The sequence below is a fragment of the Cricetulus griseus genome, chromosome 3 (assembly GCF_003668045.3).
Source record: "Cricetulus griseus strain 17A/GY chromosome 3, alternate assembly CriGri-PICRH-1.0, whole genome shotgun sequence".
Taxonomy (NCBI): domain Eukaryota; kingdom Metazoa; phylum Chordata; class Mammalia; order Rodentia; family Cricetidae; genus Cricetulus; species Cricetulus griseus.
The window spans coordinates 61,070,181-61,089,122 of NC_048596.1; the positions used below are offsets into that span (position 1 = coordinate 61,070,181).

Genomic DNA, 18,942 nt, shown 5'->3' on the forward strand with positions numbered 1-18,942 from the left:
GGTTAATTTTTATTTTATAAATTCTTTAACAGTTAAAATAATTATATATATGTGTGTGTGTGTGTGTGTGTGTGTGTGTGTGTGTGTGTGTGTGTGTACCTGACTATATTCTATAGGTGCCCATGGAAGCCAGGAACACATAGAACGGGAGTTATGGGCAGTGTTGTGAGCTACGCAGTGTGGGATCCAAACCCAGTCCTCTGTAAGAGCAGCAAATGCTCTTAATCACTCTAGCTCCTATTTTTATAAATTTCTGAGGTGGGTGCCTAACTTACACATTTGCAGCTTCTTTCCCTCTCTTTCTTCCTTCTCCACCCTTCACATTTTCTCTCTCTTCTTTTCCTTATGATTGCACATTGCCTGAATTTCACCATGATAAGTTTTGATATATTACATAGTCATTGTTATTCTAGTCAAAATATGTTCCAAAATTTCCAAACATATGTTTTCTGCTTACCTCAATGTTAATGACATTTAACTTAAATGCATTGTGTTAGGAGACTGTTTGAAGCTGGGCATGGTTGTGCATGCCTATAATCTCAGCACATGGGAGTCAAAAGTAGGAGAATCAGGAGTTCAAGGCCAGTCTTGGCTACGTAGTGAGTTCAGGGACAGTCTGAGATGTCTAAGAGCCTATTTTAAAGAAATTTTCCAAAATTAAAAAAATTATTTTATTTATGTGTATGTATGTTTGCCTGGTTGTATGTGAACCATGTGCATGCAAGTATATAAGAAAGGTAAAGCCAGAGGGATAGTGGGAATCAGAGAATGTTTGAGACTTTGTTTACAGCTTAAAATATGCTCTACTGTGGTACGTGATCTGAGTGTTTTTTGTATGTCAGTATTTCTTTTTCCTTTTCTTTTTCTTTCTTTTTTGGGGGTAGTGGTTTCGAGACAAGGTTTCTCTGTGGCTTTGGAGGCTGTCCTGGAACTAGCTCTTGTAGACCAGGCTAGTCTCGAACTCAGAGATCTGCCTGCCTCTGCCTCCTGAGTGCTGGGATTAAAGGTGTGCGCCACCACTGCCAGGCCCATATTTCAAACTTAGCTGATCACAGTTTTGAGTTTCTATATCTTGACTTTAGTCCTTCTCTCCTCTCCCTTTTTCCCCTCTTCTCTCCTTCCCTCTCCTCTCCTCTCCCCCTCCTCCTCCTCTCTCTCTTTTAAAAAAATACTTCTTAAAATTTCATATGTATGAGTGTTTGTTTGCCTACACCTATGTCTGTGTACCATGTGTGTACCTAGTGCCAAAAGAGGGCGTCTGAGCCTCTGGAACTGGAGTTACAGAGGGTTTTGAGCCACTATGTGGGTGCTGGGGATTGAACTCAGGTCCTGTGTAAAAGCAGCCAGTGCTTCTTAACAGCTAAGCTCTCTTTCCAGCCCCACCCCTCTGTCTTCTCTTTGTGAGGTGAGATCAGTTTTTACAGGCCAGACTGGATTCAAACCCACAATCTTCTTGTCTTAGTATTTCAAGTGCTGGGATCACAAGCATGTACCACCATGAATGGTTAGTCAGCTTGTCTTTTTTTTTTTTTTTTTTTTTTTGTTTTTCGAGACAGGGTTTCTCTGTGTAGCTTTGGAGCCTATCCTGGCACTTGCTCTGGAGACCAGGCTGGCCTCGAACTCACAGAGATCCGCCTGCCTCTGCCTCCCGAGTGCTGGGATCAAAGGCATGTGCCACCAATGCCCAGCCTAGTCTGCTTGTCTTTTGGTGCTGAGAAGGGTATGCAAAAACCATTCACTGTGCTTAGAATTGCATAGTTCCTACTCTGAGTTTACCATGATGCATTAGTTATAAATGTATAATTTTCAACAATAGTATTTCCCTATTGAAGTTATCCTCTATCTTTATGAAATAAATTCCTTCATGAATTTGGGGAAACTCCATGTTTTTAATATTAATAATACATTTTATTGATAAAACATTTGTTTTCAAGGCAAGCTTTTTCACTTTTAAAAAATATCATTTATTTTATGTATAGAGCATTTTGCCTGCATGCATGTAATGTACAAAACGTGTGCCTGGTGCCTATTGAGGTCAGAATTGGGTGTCAGATCCTCTGGAACTGGAGTTACACAGTTATGAGCTGCCATATGGGTGTTGGAAAGTGGGTCCTTTGCAAGAGCAGCCAGTGCTCTTAACCACTGAGCCGTCTCTCCAGCCTCATCATGCTTTTGTTTTTAATTCTTCTAATCCTTTGATTCACATTTCTTATTGATAGGTGATTTGAATAAGAATGGCCCCTACAGTCTCATATATTTGAATGTTTAGTCATCAGGCAGTGGCACTACTTGAGAAGGATTAGTAGGTGTGGCCTGGATAGAGTAGATATGGATTTGTTGGAGGAAGTGTGTCACTGGGGATGAGATTTCAGGTTTCCAAAGTCCAGCCCAATGTCTCTCTCTTCCTGCTGCCTGTGGATCCAGATGTAGAACCCTCAGCTCCTTCTCCAGCACCAGGCCTGCCTGCATGCCACCATGTCTCTTGCTATGATGGTACTGGACTAAGCCTCTGAAACTGTAAGCCAGCCCCAATTAAATGCTTTCCTTTATTAGAGTTGCCATGGTCATAGTCCTCACAGAATAGAACACTGAGTAAGACAACAAGGTATGTAGATATTGATAAGGATTTAAGTAAGATTTTGCATGACCATTTCTGTGCTTCAGCTGCAGCATTTTCCTCCATTTGTATTTTCCTCCAAATGTATATGAATACATTTGCCCTGAACTACTACTGATGCTTAACAGTTCTGGTGCCACCCCTAACCAACCATGGGGCTCAAGTCCCGTGGCTTCCACTAAACACTGAAAAGGCTAGAACATACTCTGGAAAAACATGGGTCACTTAGTCCATTTCCCTACTTAATTTGACATTGTCCTCTGTAGATGTCCCCAGATGTCACTGTGGGTAGCTCCCGGACCAGGCTTGAAGAAGGCCAGACAGGACAATGCATCTTTGTCCCAGCTGGCCAGAGGCATAGGGACGTACCATCTCCCCCTGAGGCCTTTCTCAGTTGATTCTTTTTGCCACAAGGACATTGTCTGGCAGCTAGCCCACAGTGCCTGCAAGTTGGGTTTAGAATCTTCTCTGACTCTGTGGCTTTTTGGGGGTGTCTCTTTAGCCTTCTGGTGAGCAATTCATGGCTAGGTGGTCCTGGGCTCCCTCTGGGTGATGTGTATGTGTGTGAGTTCTGAGACATCATCTATCTTTCCAGGAGAAAGCTGGGCTGACTTCAGGGTGGGCTGTTTCCTCTATGGTGTCCTAGGTGAAACCTTGGCCTATATCAGTATCCACCTATAACTTCTTGCTTTCTAGACTAGGGTGGCCACATGGCCATCCATGAAGTCTCCCAGCTCTCCTAGGAGAGAGTACATCAGTTAGTGTCCAGGCGACTAGCTTCATGTCAGATCCTAGGAATTTTTGTGGAGTCTAACTGCTCTCTCATCCCATGTATTTGTGTGTATGTGGACATCCCTGGCATGCAGGGCAGGAGATGCTGTGTCTGAGGACATGTAGGGTGAGTGGCTTGATGGCCAGTGCATCAGTGGAGAAGAGTGGGTTCAGCAGGCCTACAGACTTAGGTGTCATTATGAGACTAGTCACACTGAGCATGCCCAAGGCCCAGGTCTCAAAAAACACTCATGGTCTTGATTCTGTTTCCAGGGTCATCATTATGCCAAGATATATCCCACAGTCCTGTGGTTACACCCAGTATCTTAGGTAGGTTTTGAAGGCTGAACCAAGGTGTGGTCCTTTGCTCATTCCTCTCCATCCCCTTCTAGTTCTTCTTCTAGTCCTTCTCCTTCTCCTTCTCCTCCTTCTTCTTCCTGTATAGAAGCTTTTTATTTTCCACTCCCTGTGTTTTTGATCCCATGTGCCAGATAGTTTTTTTTTAAAGATTTTATTTATTTATTATGTATACAACATTCTGCTTCCATGTATATCTGCACACCAGAAGAGGGCACCAGATCTCATAACGGATGGTTGTGAGCCACCATGTGGTTGCTGGGAATTGAACTCAGGACCTCTGGAAGAGCAGTCAGCACTCTTAGCCTCTGAGCCATCTCTCCAGCCCCCACCAGATAGTTTTTAAAGGGATAAGTGACACACATGATTCTGAATATGGGAAAACTGTTCAGTGTGATAGCTTTGATGTGTGACCACACCACCATATGAAGGGATGGGTCCATTCCCAGATTCCCAGTGTCCTTTGCAGCCTAGATCAGTCCTCTTTGTACCCCTCCTCCCAGTTCTCCTGGAGGAGTGGAATTCTGTAGGGGAACTGTGGTGATACCTTGCTTGTACAAATAAAGCTTGTCTGAAGATCAGAGGATGGAGCTTGCCACTAGCTAACCATAACAAGCAAGATATCACCACAGGGAACAGTGAGTGGGGTTGGAGTGGATGCTCCTAGATAGAGGGCGTGGGATTGTGGGCAGCAATGACAGCAGAAGACAGGGTGAGTTTGGCCACCTGACTTTGCTGGTTTCACCTGCCCTCAAGAGGGTTTCTCTTGTTAGCCTCATCCTGTGCAGCCCGCATCTCCTCCCAGCACAGGGGGACTGCTGAGGGCACCTGTGGTCATGTGTTACCAAATGACTCAGGTCACTAAGACATCCCTGCCACAGAATCCAATTTCTACCAACCTTGCTGGAGGAAATTTTAACTTGGCTAAGTTTGAGCCTTTCTACTTTTAGTCCTGGTGACTAGCATAATGGGTACATTCTGGTGACCCTGGACACCTGCTTTGGGGCCTTACTTTCTCCTCACCCTGAGTGTTTAGGGTCAAATTTTTTCTTTCCTCCATTGTGTAGTGATGTTTGTTTGTAATCTAGCAAATAAAGCTTGCCTGAAGATCAGAGTGCAGAGCTAAGCCACACACCTAGTTAAGAATTAAGCCACTAGCTAGCCACACACACACACACACACACACACACACACACACACACACACACACACACACACACACACACTAAGACACTAGTTAGCCACAGAGGACAGGCAGTGGTGGCCACCTTTAATCCCAGCACTAGGCAGACAGAGGCAGATGGATCTCTGTGAGTTCAAGGCCACCCTGGGCTATATGAGAGTGAATCAGTCTAAAAGAGAAACAGAGTTCACATCTTTGATCCCAGCACTTGGGATGACAGGCTTTAATCCCAGCACTAGAGAGGAATATAAGGCAGGAGTTCAGTGCAGTCTGAGGCAATCTGAGGTTTGGTGGAGAGCATTGCAGTCTGCAGTCATGCTGAGGACAGGATTGCCCCCATTTGGTCGAAGCCTTGGTGGAGGTAAGAACTCTCTAGAGGCCTGGTTGCTTTGCATTTCTGATCTTCAGTTTGAACCCCAATATCTGTTTTTGGGTTTTTATTATTTGTTCTACACCATTGTGTTAGTCCTGAATGCCCTCTTTCCTTCCAGGCTGTGGTAAGTGACACTGGGTAGATTTTTAACAAGACTGTCTGATGCAGGTTACTGGTCTTGCATACTTGAGTCACCCAAACTGTAACAGTGTCATGTGCTTGTCTAGGAGCCCTGTCCCTCATCTGCCTCCTGCCCTGGGCCACCTACCTGAAATAGTCCCTGTCCCAGGTCCCCTTCTAAGACACCTCTCCTGGTGATGCAGATGAGGATTCAGAGACTTCAGGCTCAGCTCCCCAAAGCTGGGGCTGCACTCACTCCCAGAATACAAAGACCACACAGTATTTACCTATCCAATAGTACTTATATGTGCTTCCCTGAGCGGGCTAGTGAAGAACACTCACTGTTCCAGGGTACCAGAAAGGTGGATAAGGTCACCTGCCGTGTGCAGGCCATGCCCCTTGTCCTGCTGGCATCCTCTTGAACACTTCCCCACAGCAACCCACTAGACTGTCTCTCTTTGTGGGAGTCTTGGTACACAGGGCTATGCTCCTGGGACAGGGCCAGGAGTCCTCTCTAAAGGAGATACAGGCGTGAGGACTCCTCCTGCTGTCCCTGGTGAGTCAGCTATTTTCACCCTCTCTCTCCAGGCAGGTAGATCTGGTCCAAGGACAGGCCAAGGACATTTACTGTCAGGGAAGGGCCTGCCTTTTGGGTGTCTTGCTGCTGTGTTCTTGCTGTGTTCTGGATAGGCATGTTTAAAAGTCCATGTGTCAAAGGCTTGTTTCCCAATGAGTGCTGTTGGGGGGTTGCTATGCACCTGTAGGAGGTGTCCTTGTGGGACAAGGAGCCCTTCAGTCATTGGGTAGGCTTTAAGAGGGATAGTGGGTCTCTGGTCCTTCTTCCTGGTGTGATCTATACCATTTGTTCTTCCATGTGTTCCCTAACATGTCTGTTGACACTGTCTGGTACCCCCACCAAGTACCCAAAGCCACGGTCTGCTGGTACTGGATCAGATCCCCCAAACCACATGTCAAACCAAGCCTTTTCTCTCTGAGTCAGTGTCTTACAAGTCATTATCCTGTTGGAACAGCCATGGGGACTGATTCACAGACCTGACTGCAGTACCGTGTCCTCACCACCCCCACACTCAAGGGGCCATGGCTGGTTATGGCTGGGGTTTGAATTGTGGGGACAGGAATGTGGTATGGCAGTTGTGTTTATTTATGAGGAATCAAATCATGAGACCAGGTTTAAAAGGAACTTAATGTCTTTGCTCTGAGCACCCGCATCAGTAGTGGGGGAGTGCTCAGCCAGGGGCCCATGGTCCCACATGATCCACTGGGATATCCAGGATGGAGATATCCAGTACCTGTCTGGGCCTTGGTGAATGGAAAGAATGTGGTGTGCAGCCAGATGAGGCCTGCAGTAATATAAGAGCAGTGGGAATTGACTGACTGGGTTTTTAGCTCTGTTTAAGCCCCTGCCTGGGAACACAGAAGCCAACCCAAAGAGACATGAGATGAAGAAGGATCCACACTGTAGCCTCACTGCCCACTATGAAAACATCAGCTACTAGTGTGGCCCCAGGGATTTGCTTCTCTCTCATACTTGGATCTCAGGACTTTCCTGCTCCATCCATCCTTCTGGCTAACTGAAGCACACAGGTGACCACACATTTGTCCCTGATACCATTTTACTCGGTTTCTCTGTCTTCTACCCCAGAAGCCTCACTGGGCCCAGCCTCTGCCTAAGCTATGTGTCCATTGTTCCTCTTGTCTTTTTTTCTCTCTAACCTCTGTCCCTACCCTGTGCTTCAGATGCAGAGCTGGGCTCCATTGTGGTCATAGGATTCCAAACATTCTGCTTTATTGGCTGCAGTCTTTGGTTCCAGTTGTAATAGAAACAGGTGACATTTTGGTGGATAGTAAGTCACACAGACCTCATGGAGGAGTAAGTGTGATGGGGGCTGCCCTGGGGGCTGTGGTCCTTGCATAGGGCTCTGCTGATCTCAAAGCCTACCCAGAAACACTGAGAGTCAGGAGACAGATGGGTAGGACTTGGAAGACTGCCTGTGGCGCAGCCACTGTTAAGGACACTTTTGTCAGGCACAGCTAAGAAGTGCCTGAGACTACCTGCTCCTGCAGAAGGATCCATCCACAGGTCCCCCAGCCAAGGATGCTCCCAGACCCACATCCCTGACAGCCCCATTGCATCCCCTGGCTGACTTTTCTTTGAAGATGGAGCCAATGTCTCCATTGTTTCTCCATGTTTCAGTCTCATCTGACTGTTTCAGGCCACTGGAATGTGAATACCATCTCATCATCTTTCTGGTAGCTTCAGGGGCCTCTCAGCTGCTCAAAGCCCCTGCAGAGGTGACTCATTCCTAGACATGAGAGGTGTCCTTGATGCGAGATTGTCTGGCGGTGGAGTGCCCCCGAGGGAGATGCAGCAAACACTCTTGGTCTCCAAGCGTGCAGAGCCTCTGTAGCTAGAATCACCGCAAAGGTGATTAAAGTTGTCATAGCATCTCTGTGTGGTGAGGATATAACCTCATGAAATACCTAGCAGTGCAGGGAGGCTGGGGAGAGCGGTGGGAAGTGTCTCAGGCTACCCCTTGAAGAGCTCACACACAGATACATAGACACATGCACACTCCATGACTCTGACAAACACCCACTCACAATTCACACAGTACACACAACATGCATGTGCACTCACACAGTAATGTGCACACTCACAGCACAGTCATGTACACGCTGGCCACATGCATTCTCATGAAAGAAGGAAGGGTCACGAGAAAGGAAGCCTCCTAAGCTGGCATTAGACAAGTTTCACAGTCTAAGGGAGGTTGGTTAGGAGTCGAGGGCCCTAAAAAGCAGGTATGCTGCAAATCACTACACTTGCCCAGCAGGACATAAGTGGAGTCTGCTGCAGGATTTGTCCAAGTGGACTCATGGCTCTAAATCAATGTTGAAGCATAGCGAGGTTCAATATTTAATGCTGAATTTCTTTGGTTGAATGAAGAGGCGTCTCTGGTATCTCAGAGCCACCATGGAAGAAAAGATGTGAGGGGCAGGCCCAAGGGAGCAGCCTTGGATGGTGTCCCATCCTCTCCCGCACTGTTCTTCCCTGTTAAGACTGAGAAACACACACGAATGCTATTGACCAGCCTGACCAAGGACAAACAATGTAAAACACTGTATTTTCCTCTGGATGGTCTGCATCTACAGTACACACACAGCATGGTTGGTTCTGCACACGTCAGCTACGCAAGCAGGTAAAGAAGCCCGGTAGTGAAAAGAGCTGAAACAGCCTGGTGGTCCCTGGCTACGCACCTGGAGGATGGGTGCAGAATGCTGCTTTAAGGGACAGCATCACAGAGGAGCCTGTAAATGTCAGATCTGCCTGCCAGTCTGCTTACTCAGATACTGAGTGTCTGCCTCTAGATGGCACTGCCCACCACGGGCTGCAGAAGGTGCCACCTCCAATGCTCTTGGAACTTAGCTGTGCCTTGTTCTCTGAGAGGAGGTTGTCAGCAAGGCTATGCTCTGTGAAGCAAGTCACAGAGACTCGTTCACATCTGTAGAGGAGCCCAGTGCTCAGGGCTATGAAATACACTAATTACTTGTGGGTGCATATGAACACCAGTATGTCTATATGTAAGTATTGCAGTATGTATGCATACGTGTGGTGGTGTGCAGGTGTGTGCACAGGCATTTTAGTGGTGAGCAGGTGTGTGGATGCACATGTCTGCGGTATGCATAGTGTAACTGTAACTGTGTGTAGGTATGTGTGTTTATACATGTGCAGTGTACATATATGTGTGCATATGTGGTGGGTGTATGTGTGTGTACACGTGTATGCATATGAACCACAAATTGGAAAGAGAAAGATAGAAAGGAAAGGTGGACAGTCTCATAGGTTGGCATCTCTGGACACATGGGCTCTCACCTCTGTGAGGACCTCCCCTAGGACAAGACATTTGCTTTTACAAAAGGCTCATTGTTGACATCTATTCTTTGAGGTGGGACTTTGTATCCAAATGTTCATGAAAATGACAAAAAAAGAAAAAGAAGCTTTCACCCGTGAGGACCATCACACCCTGGGAAGCCCCTCCCTGTGGGACAGAGCACTTGATTACTACATGCTCACACTGGAACAGAATCCAGTCTGACGGCGGCTGACTTTCAAAGCCAGGTCTCCATCTAAAAGTGTGTGGGCATTTTTCCAAAGCCTAGGCAGGCTCAGAGAGGCTGGGGCCACCTCTCTGAAGACCAGGGCCATTGGCTGCTTCCTGTCCCACAGCTCCACAGCAGGCCCATTCTTAGCTTCCAAGATGCCCTCGGGCTATCAGGCCAGGGCCATGTCCCATTTGGGTGCAGGTGGTGAGCAGCAGAGGGGCCAGGTGGTCCCTAGTGAAGATGCAGGTGTGAGATAACACAAGGACAACAGGGGACAGGGAACTGCCCAGTGTGAGCGTGCTCTGGAGGGCCACTGCTGTGGTCCCTAGAGTCAAATCTAACACACATATACCAAAGGCAGGGACACCAGCTGGAGTCTTTGTGGAGGTCTCCCAGCTTCCCTCTTAGCAGCAAGGGAAGGTGCTATAAACAGAAAGCAGGTGACAAGCTTATGGAGAGTTACCTCCCGCCTTGGAACCAGTGGCGGTGTGTGTGGCCCAGTGTTCTCCAGAAGGGCTCTTTCACACTAAAAGAGGTCATGGCTGAGGGGCGTGAACCACTTCTGAGCCACTTGGCCACTTGATGGCCCTCCCAGCCCATTACCCTCACAGAGCAGGGTGTCACTCTCTGCTCTGAAGCTCCTCCAGGGATAGGACACGTGGTGGCACTGGTGAGGGAGTTGTGTTCCCAACCTGGTTACACTGTAGTTTCATTTTTCCAGGGTCCTGTTCGGATGTTCCCTGTCCCATCAGTGCCAAATGGCAGGCCTTCTCGAACATCACCCTGGAGCAGCCCATTCTGGCTGGGGCCCCCAAATGGCAGGGACTGTGTCCTTCGTAGCATCTCCAAGTGGGCAGGGCCTGGGGACAGCCGTGGGGGACAGCCATAGAGCCCAGGGCTAGTGTCTCCACCCTCAGGCTGGGTGACCATGGGGAAGGGATCAGCTTGGGCACAGCAGGCCAATGTATGCACTCCTACTGCTCCCTCAAGAGAGCTGGGAGGGCTGTCTGTGTGCGAGCTGTGGGGGCTGCCATCCAGGCTGGAGGGGATGTGGTAGGCATACTCCCTCTCGGCTGCCTGGTGCCGGCTGAAGTAGTGGGGCTTAGTTCTGCCCTTGATGCATCTGTGCAGGCGAGGGTCATGCAGGTGGGGATCGTGTGGGAAGGTGTCCTCCTCAGCCATGTGCATGTGGGCCTCTTCCTCCATTAGTTGCTCACAGTGCATCTTGGCACAGCAGGGGGTGGCAGGTGATAGACAGCTGACATGGCCCTGGGCAGCCTGCAGGTTGGTCATCTTACAGTGGCTGGCTGGTGGATGGCCAAAGCCTCTGAGTTTTCCAGGGCATGGTGAGTCCTGCAGGCAGGCTGTATGGCCCAGTGCATCCCCATTGGCGTCAAGTGTAGGGTGGGCACTGGGCTTGGTGGCGGAGGTGTCTCCCCTAGAGGGGCAGCATGACCACCAGCACTGCCATACATCCTCTCGCTTGGCACAGTGGTGGATAAGTACGAAGAGTCCCAGCGTCACACAGAAGGCGCCGTACAGACAGCTGAAGATCATGTCCAGGAAGTGGCCCTGAGACACAGCCAGGGCCCCAAAGGTCCATGTGGCTGTGAACAGGAACAGCGTGAAGGCGGCAGCACGCAGCTGGGCCTTGAAGGAATGCTCATTCTGCAGCTGTGAGGCAGCCAGGGCATCACAGGTGGGTGGTGGTGTGCCAGGACGTACCCCATGGCGATGGCCGCTCTCTGACACTGCCAGCCGCTGCTGCTCCTCAGTGCGCTCTCTGAGCTCATACCTGCGCTCTGGGTGACGTCGCAGCTGTACATATGTGCAGAGGAAGTATACACAGGTGACCAGGGCAATGAAGGCAGCCGGCCCATAGAATGCACCCAAGCTGGGTTCCCAGGCCATCCAGCAGCTGCAGGGAGAAGTAGGTAAGTGTGGGTATGTGACTGGAGTAGCTTGCCTCCCCTACCCATCAGGACTGAATGGGATTTCCTACAAGGGAGTATTTTAATTATGATAAGGACACAGATGGCACCGGCGACTGGTCAGCCATGAGGTTTGGGTTGATGGGGACAGAATTGCAGTCTAGATGTGTGTTTGGATCCAGATGGTTTGTTAACTCTGGGTGCTGGTCCTCGGGAGGTGGGGAGGGGTGGGCCAGAGGCAGGTCTGGGGTGGAGGAGGCGAGGAGGTCCGCTGAGGCGGGCAGGAAATTGTCCTGGATAAGGAGAAGTGGGCAGAGACAGGTTCTGATGGGCAGGGCATGGGGCCCACTATGGCTTGAGTGAGGGCTGGACATCCTGGGATCCTGAGGAGATACTGAGAATGATGAAGGTCCCACCAGGGCTTTGAGCACCTGTGGGGGTAGGGCTGGGTGTGTCTCTGTTCCAGGCATATGTCATGCTTAGCTGACTTATCTGGTCCCAGACTATAAAAAAAGCAAGGACTTTTGTGTCTGAGGAAATAGAGTCAGTGGTAATCTGAGTTGTTTTGAGAAGGGCTCTGCTAACACAGAGGCTGGGGAAACACGACCCCGAGTGGTCGTCTGGGCCCAAGGTTTTCTGTTCATCTCAAGGGCTTGCCTTACTATAGGTGTCTTGGAGGACAGTCACTAACAAAGGTTGATTATGACATGTCTGTGGGGCACCTTCCCTGCCCTCCCCAGGCCTGGGCACAAAGTCGGCAAATTCCTCAAGTGTCTGGGATGACCCCAGGAGGAGCTGGACAATGCCCCTAACTTTTCACTGGCTCACAGGTAGGAAGTACTCACTATGCCACGTCCTCATCCTCGGTCCCATAGTTTCTGATGTTTGTGGCAGCTGTGACCCCACAGATGATGAAAGGGACCCCTCCGCTGATGAGGTAGAACCTGCCAGAGATCAGAAGGCTGAATTCCCAGGAATGGCCCAAATCCTCTTAGAGAAATGAGGCCATCCTCCCACTTCCCAGATGCAAAAGGGAGGTGGCTGAATTCCAGGGTCATGCTACCCTTTAGACAAGCACATGTCCAGTGGGGGAGCTTGCTCTCCTCCCACTTGGTTCTGGCTGGCAGTGGCTCACGGTGAATCTGCAGACTCAGTGAGACCTCATGGAGCCTGGGCTGGGAGCAGGGCAGATACAAAGGAACAGCCAGTATATCCATAGGGCAAGCAGGTTATGGAGGGGATTGAGTGGGGCATTCTTATCCTAAGTGGGGTCCAGTTGGATTCCCTTTGGGTCTGTCAAAGCCAAAGCCCAGTCATACACCTCCTCTCCCTGTCAGCAGAGCCCAACAATCAGTGGACCAGTGTATTGTTAGACCTAGTTTTAGGGTGAGGAACCTGGTTCACCTTTGAGCTATCCCTGGAGGGACAGCTGATCACCCTGGTAGGAGTAGGCTGTGGCATGGACTGACCTCCCCTCCATGAGCCTCAGATGGTAGCTTCAGTGAGAGTGATTCAGTGTTTAGCCCACTGGATACTTCTTATTTGAGTTCAACTCCACTGAGCATGTGTGTCCTAGGCTTAGCCTGTGCACACACCGACTCTGACATACCAGGCATGGTTGATAGCGTCCCACTATGTTGAGCCATGTTGTGGCCACCCCAGAGAGGATTTCCATGAGAGAGTGGTTGCTATTACAGACACGTGAGTGGACAGTGTTTGAGGACAGCCTGGGCTGCCTAGTAGTTAAGCTCCAGGCAAGCCAGTGCTACATAGAAATACCTTATCTGAAAAGAGACAAAAACCAAGCGCAGCAGGTATGCTCTCTCACAAAAGATTAACAACAGTTTGTGCTTGGGTGAATTACACTGGAAGGAAGGTCCCATGACATTCCTCAGGGTGGTGGCATGCTGCATTGAATGGAGCTGGTCACCAGGAAGGAAGAATACAAGGAACACAAGGAATACAAGGATTGGGGAACTAGAAAAGATTTGTTTTCTCTTTAACGTCTTCAAAATACAAATGAGTATTAAATCAGAGTTTGACATTCCGTTAGTTCATGAATAACACGGGAGGTGATACATGTGGCAATTGTGACATAAAAGATAAGGTGGAGGTGGCCTTGAGTTACAAGGTATCTCTGGATGTTTTATGTGACATACTACAATTTTATTTTACTTAGATTGTGAACAGATTGGGCATTTTAATCTCTAAGGAGGCTGCAAGATGCTAAGAGAGAAAAGCTAATTAATACATTGAATTTGAAATAAAAACATTGTAACAACACAAATGTAGGAAGAAAAGGAGGAATGAAAGAATAGAGACCACACCAAAACAACATCACAAAAGAAGCAGAAAAAGAAAAGAGAATAAAATGGGGACAATCTAACCAAGAGAAAAAAATCAGTTACATTTCAACAGTCTAAATATTCTACCTCAATGCTGAGATTGTTACTATAGACAAAAAAGAAAGACCCAGCTGGGGACAGTATAGAGTAGAAGAGATGGGTGGGGCTGGAAGTGGACTTATGGAAGGAGTCATCTCTCAGCCCCTTCCATAAGCTAGTGGTTCTCAATTTGTGGGTCACAACCCGTTTGGGTTCACACGACCCTTTCATAGTGACTGCATATCAGGTATTTACATTATGATTCATAACAATATCAAAATTACAGTTATGAAGTAGCAATGAAAATAATTTTATGGTTGGGGGTTGCCACAACATGAGGAACTATAGTAAAGTGAGAACCTGGAATGTAAAAAATAAATTAATTTCACACACACACACACACACACACACACACACACACACACACACACGTATATATGTTGAGAGCCACTGCTGTAAGCCAAGGAAGCCTGCCAGGCCAACATCAGAAGGGAAAATAGGCTCAGATATGACATGACACCTTGCATTTGCTAGGGAGGCAGCATAACTACCAAGAAGGCACCAATAGAGGGTTCAAAATACCAGAACAAATGTTGTCAGATAGAAAGGAAAAGTAGCAGTTCCTAAATTATAGGTGGTATTAAAGTTCCCTTTCTCAGCAAGAGACAGAACAACTAAGCAAAAATCAATGAGGAAATAGAGGTTATGAGCATAGTATTTGAAGAAGTCGACCTCAAGGCTTCTTGTAACGTATCTCACCCTACAGTGTCACCAGTGTAACCCAGCTCCAGTGATGGTAGCTTGTTCACCATGACATCAGTGACATTTACACATTATTCTCCAGATTGTGTGGCTTGTTCACCCAAATGAGAGTAGTTACCCACGCATCTTCATTTAGTGCATGTGACCCATGAATCATGGTGACCATAATATTTATAATCCTCCAGGGTGTGTTTTGACCATGTCAACCATGACATCTTCACATTCTCCTCTGCTGTGTGTGAGCTGTAAACCATGGTATCTCTGCATCCTCCTCCAGAGGATGTTCACCATGAAAACTGGCATCTACAGTAAGCACCCATTTTCCTCCACTGTGCATGTACTGATCACCATGACAACAGTGACATCCTGTTTCATTGTATGTGGCCTATTCACTATGTTAATAATGGCATTCATATACCCTCCCTCACTGTGTATGTGGCCTGTTCACCATGGTAACCATGGTATCCACACATCCCTCTCCACTGGGTTTGTGGCTTGTTCACCATAACAACATTGGTACCCTATATGCACTCCTTCATTGCACATGGCATATTCACTATGACAACAATGGCATTCTTCAGTGTGTTTGGGCTCTTCGCAAGGTATATGCCATGAAAGACTCAAACATTCAGAAGATTTGAGATCATGCAGTGCATATTCTAGAACCACAAATAAATTAGATGGGAAGTTGATAACAATATTATAACAAAGTTACCACAAACACTGTGGACTCAAAAACACACTTATAAATCATTCACGGAACAAGGAAGAAATCATAAAGGATCAGGAAGTACCTTAAACAATACCAAAGAAAATATGACATACCCAAATTTTGTGGCTGCAGATATATCAGGACTGAGCACGAAATTTATAGTTTCCAATCTTCCATTAGAAAGAAGAGAAAGATCTGAAATTTAGTGATCTATAATTCTACCCCAACAAGGTAGAAAAACAAAAGCTCAAGGTAGGCCCAAGGTAGCCACATGATGAAGACAAGGATCAGAGAAAAATGTTGAAAACCTGCTCCTCCACAGCAAAACCAGTGAAGCTATAAACTCTTAGACCAAGTAAAGAGAAAAGTGCTGACGAGATGGCTCAGTGGGCAAAGGACCTTGCTTTGCAAGCACAAGTTTGATCTCTAGGACCCAAATAAAGGTGGACAAAGTGAGAACCAATTCTTCCAAGTTGTCCTCTGACCTCTACACACATACCATGGCTTGTAGATCCCCCCCACATATTGTGAACACACAATAATGATAATAAAATAACTAAAAAGATTGTTTGAGAAGATTAATTCCCAATCTTAAGAAACAGTTATTATTATGCACCCTGTAGACACATTGCAAGAATCAAAGATATATATAGTGAATAACTGCAAGCCAACAGATTCAGTAACTTTGGGAAAATAATATATTCTTTGGGGAAAAAAATAAAACCAAAAACATTAGGAAATCTTGCTGCAATTGATACCTGAAGGCAACTGGAAAATCAGTTCTCTCCAATAGAGTGGCTCTGGGTATATCAATTGCACTCCAGGCAAGCCCCTTGCCCAAGAATATGTTGTTGGCCAACACAAAACATCATGTTGTTTTGGGGGGAGTGAGGGTGGACTTTTTGTTTTGGAATTTTTTTTATATTCTTAATTGTTTTTTCATTGTTTGTTTTGATTCTCATTGTATGTCTTTTTTGAGAGAGAGAGAGAGAGACAGAGAGAGAGAGAGATAGAGAGAGAGAGACAGAGAGACAGAGAGACAGAGAGACCACAAAGTTAGGTGTGTAGGAAGATGGGGAGAGGATCTGGGAGAAGTTGGGGAGGGGAAATTATAATCAAAATATATTTCACAGAAAAAAGAAAAGAAAATCTTGCTGTGCCTGATGGCACATACCTCCTCTGGGAGACAAAGACAGGAGAATCTGTGAAAGTTCAAGGTTAGCCTGGACTACATAGCAAGATGTCTCAAACAACAAAACAAAAAACAACCTCCTCAACCAACCAACCACCCACCCACCCAACCAACCAACCAACCATCCAACAACCAGCCAACCAACTAACCAACCAATTAACCAATCAATTAAATTAACCAACCAACTAACCAACCATTTAATCAGTTAAATTAACCAACCAGCCAAACAGCCAACTAACAAACTAACCAACTAAAACAAAACAAACCAAACTTTATTGTGCTCTGTCTAATAATAATAACAAAAATGGTTTTAACATCTGTATACCCAGTGAGTTTTCTGGTAGATTATACGAGTTCGTTCAGATGGCAAAGTGGGAGAGGTGGGCAGGAAAATTTTCCTCAGATTTGAGGCCAGTGGGACCTGATGTCAAAACCAGACATAGACATCGAAGAGGTCAGCTATTTGTGCCTGTAGTATTTTGCAACAACTCTCTGGTAATGAATACATAAATGAAGCCCTAACACGTTACAGAAGCAAGACTGGTCTCAAAACTCTGGGCTGGTTTGTTAGCCATACATAGTAGCAAAGTAGTTCAATGTATCAGCAGTGTGGATAACACAGTGAGCTCATTCTCCGGATCCAGGAAAACCATCTAGTGGAAATAGCATTCATTCATTCCCAAACTCAGCCAACCCTTGTCACCTGGGAAAAACTTGTACTAGATGAGTTTGAAGGGACATGTTTTTGTTTGTAGATTATGAGATGGACTGCATGAGAAATCCTGCAGGATCTATGGGACGTGTGTGTACATATAAGAAGGCGAAGGGTTCACACACAGACACACATGTTTATATTTGAGTGAAAACAGGAGACCACTGAGAAAAAAAATTAAAGATATCATTAAATGGTACAAATGCATCCCAGTTACAGCCCCAGAAGATTTTCTTCTTGTAAAAGTTGAAAAATTGAAGTTGGGCGGTGGTGGCACACACCTTTAATCCCAGCACTCGGGAGGCAGAGGCAGGTGGATCTCTGTGAGTTCGAGGCCAGCCTGGTCTATGGAGCAAGTTCTAGGACAGCCAAGGCTACACAGAGAAACCCTATCAAAAACCAAAAGAAAAAAAAAGGTTAAAAATTGATTGTGGAGTTGTCCGGGTGTGTAAATGATTCAGCTATTCAGAGCCATTTGAAGGACCCAGATGATTCCTGACACGATAGATTTGTGTATCTGTCCTCACAGGACATGAATCCAAAAAATTCTGAGCCAACCATGACTGATTCAAAACCCACTGCACACTGAAGTGGGTTTCTTTTTCTCTTGTGCTCTTTCTGTCTCTCCCTCTGCCCCCATCTTTCTTTTCTTGGTGGTGCCCTGAGGGTGGAGTACATGTTAGGCAAGTGTTTTACCACAGAGCCACACTCCAGTCCTGAGTGGTCTTATTCATCCCAGGCACAGTCAATGTGTGATGGAAAATATCCCTCATAGAGGTAGGTGCCTAGGGCCAGACAATGAGAAGACTTTGGGGACTTGGCTGTGAAAATTGTCAAACGCAAAGCACAATGACTAAAAGCAAGTGAGCAGATAAATGACAAAGCGGCAGGTGCCTGGTATGAGCAGCCACCAGAGCAGGCTGCTAGAAGCACAGCTTGCACAGAGGCCGCCCTACCTTCAGGAGGACACACTCCTGTGGGGATGTCCCCAGAGGCTGCTCTGCCTCAGGCAGCAACACCCTGCAGATTGGTAGCTGAAGGTTGTTCATTAATACCCAATGGACATCACCCTTTCTTTCTCTTGGCTTCCTCTTCCTTGAATACACTCACGGTTTACCATAATATGCATAGCCTCCTGTAAACTTAGTCTTCATAGGATGGGCTCTGCTGGCTTCCTAGGTGTATGGCCAAGTTCTCTGGCCGCATCTGCTGCAGCTCACTGAGCATGTGTGAGCACTACTCACTTCAGCATAAGTGAGTTCCACACAGCCGGGAAGCCCTGCCGGCAGACGCTGCCATTTTGTTGTGTATGTGAGTCTGCAGCATCCTCAGAAAAGCACAAAAACAAGGCAGGCAGTGGACGGACAGGTGTGTGTGTATGTGTGTGTGTGTGTGTGTGTGTGTGTGTGTGTATGTAGTGACATATTATTTATTTTATTTAAATAAATAAAATTTATTTAATTAAAGCTTGCCCAAGGATTCAGAAAAGCAAAGTCAGCCGCAAGCTATAGAAACCAGGCACATACCTTTAATCCTAGCAGCCCGAGCTAGGAGGTGGTGGTACACACCTTAAATCCCAGGCCTCAGAATTAAGAAGTAGACTGATCTCTGTGAGTTCAAGGCCACCCAGATCTACGCAAATGTGAATCAGTCTAAAAAAGAATTATAGCTCACACCTTTAATCCCTGGACTCATGAGAGGTATAT

At 46.9% G+C, this 18,942-nt stretch overlaps 1 protein-coding gene across 1 annotated transcript in view; it reads right to left on the reverse strand.

Moving 5' to 3' along the window:
* Positions 1–10,239: 10,239 nt before the first annotated feature.
* Adgra1 (adhesion G protein-coupled receptor A1) overlaps positions 10,240–18,942 on the reverse strand; it is a 30,410-nt gene continuing 21,707 nt past the window's right edge. Inside the window, exons 4-5 of the mRNA XM_035441742.1 lie at positions 12,320–12,418; positions 10,240–11,461 (exon numbers count right to left, since the gene is read on the reverse strand). Of these exons, the coding sequence (XP_035297633.1) occupies positions 10,240–11,461; positions 12,320–12,418 (1,321 nt within the window). The remainder of the gene's footprint in view (positions 11,462–12,319; positions 12,419–18,942) is intronic.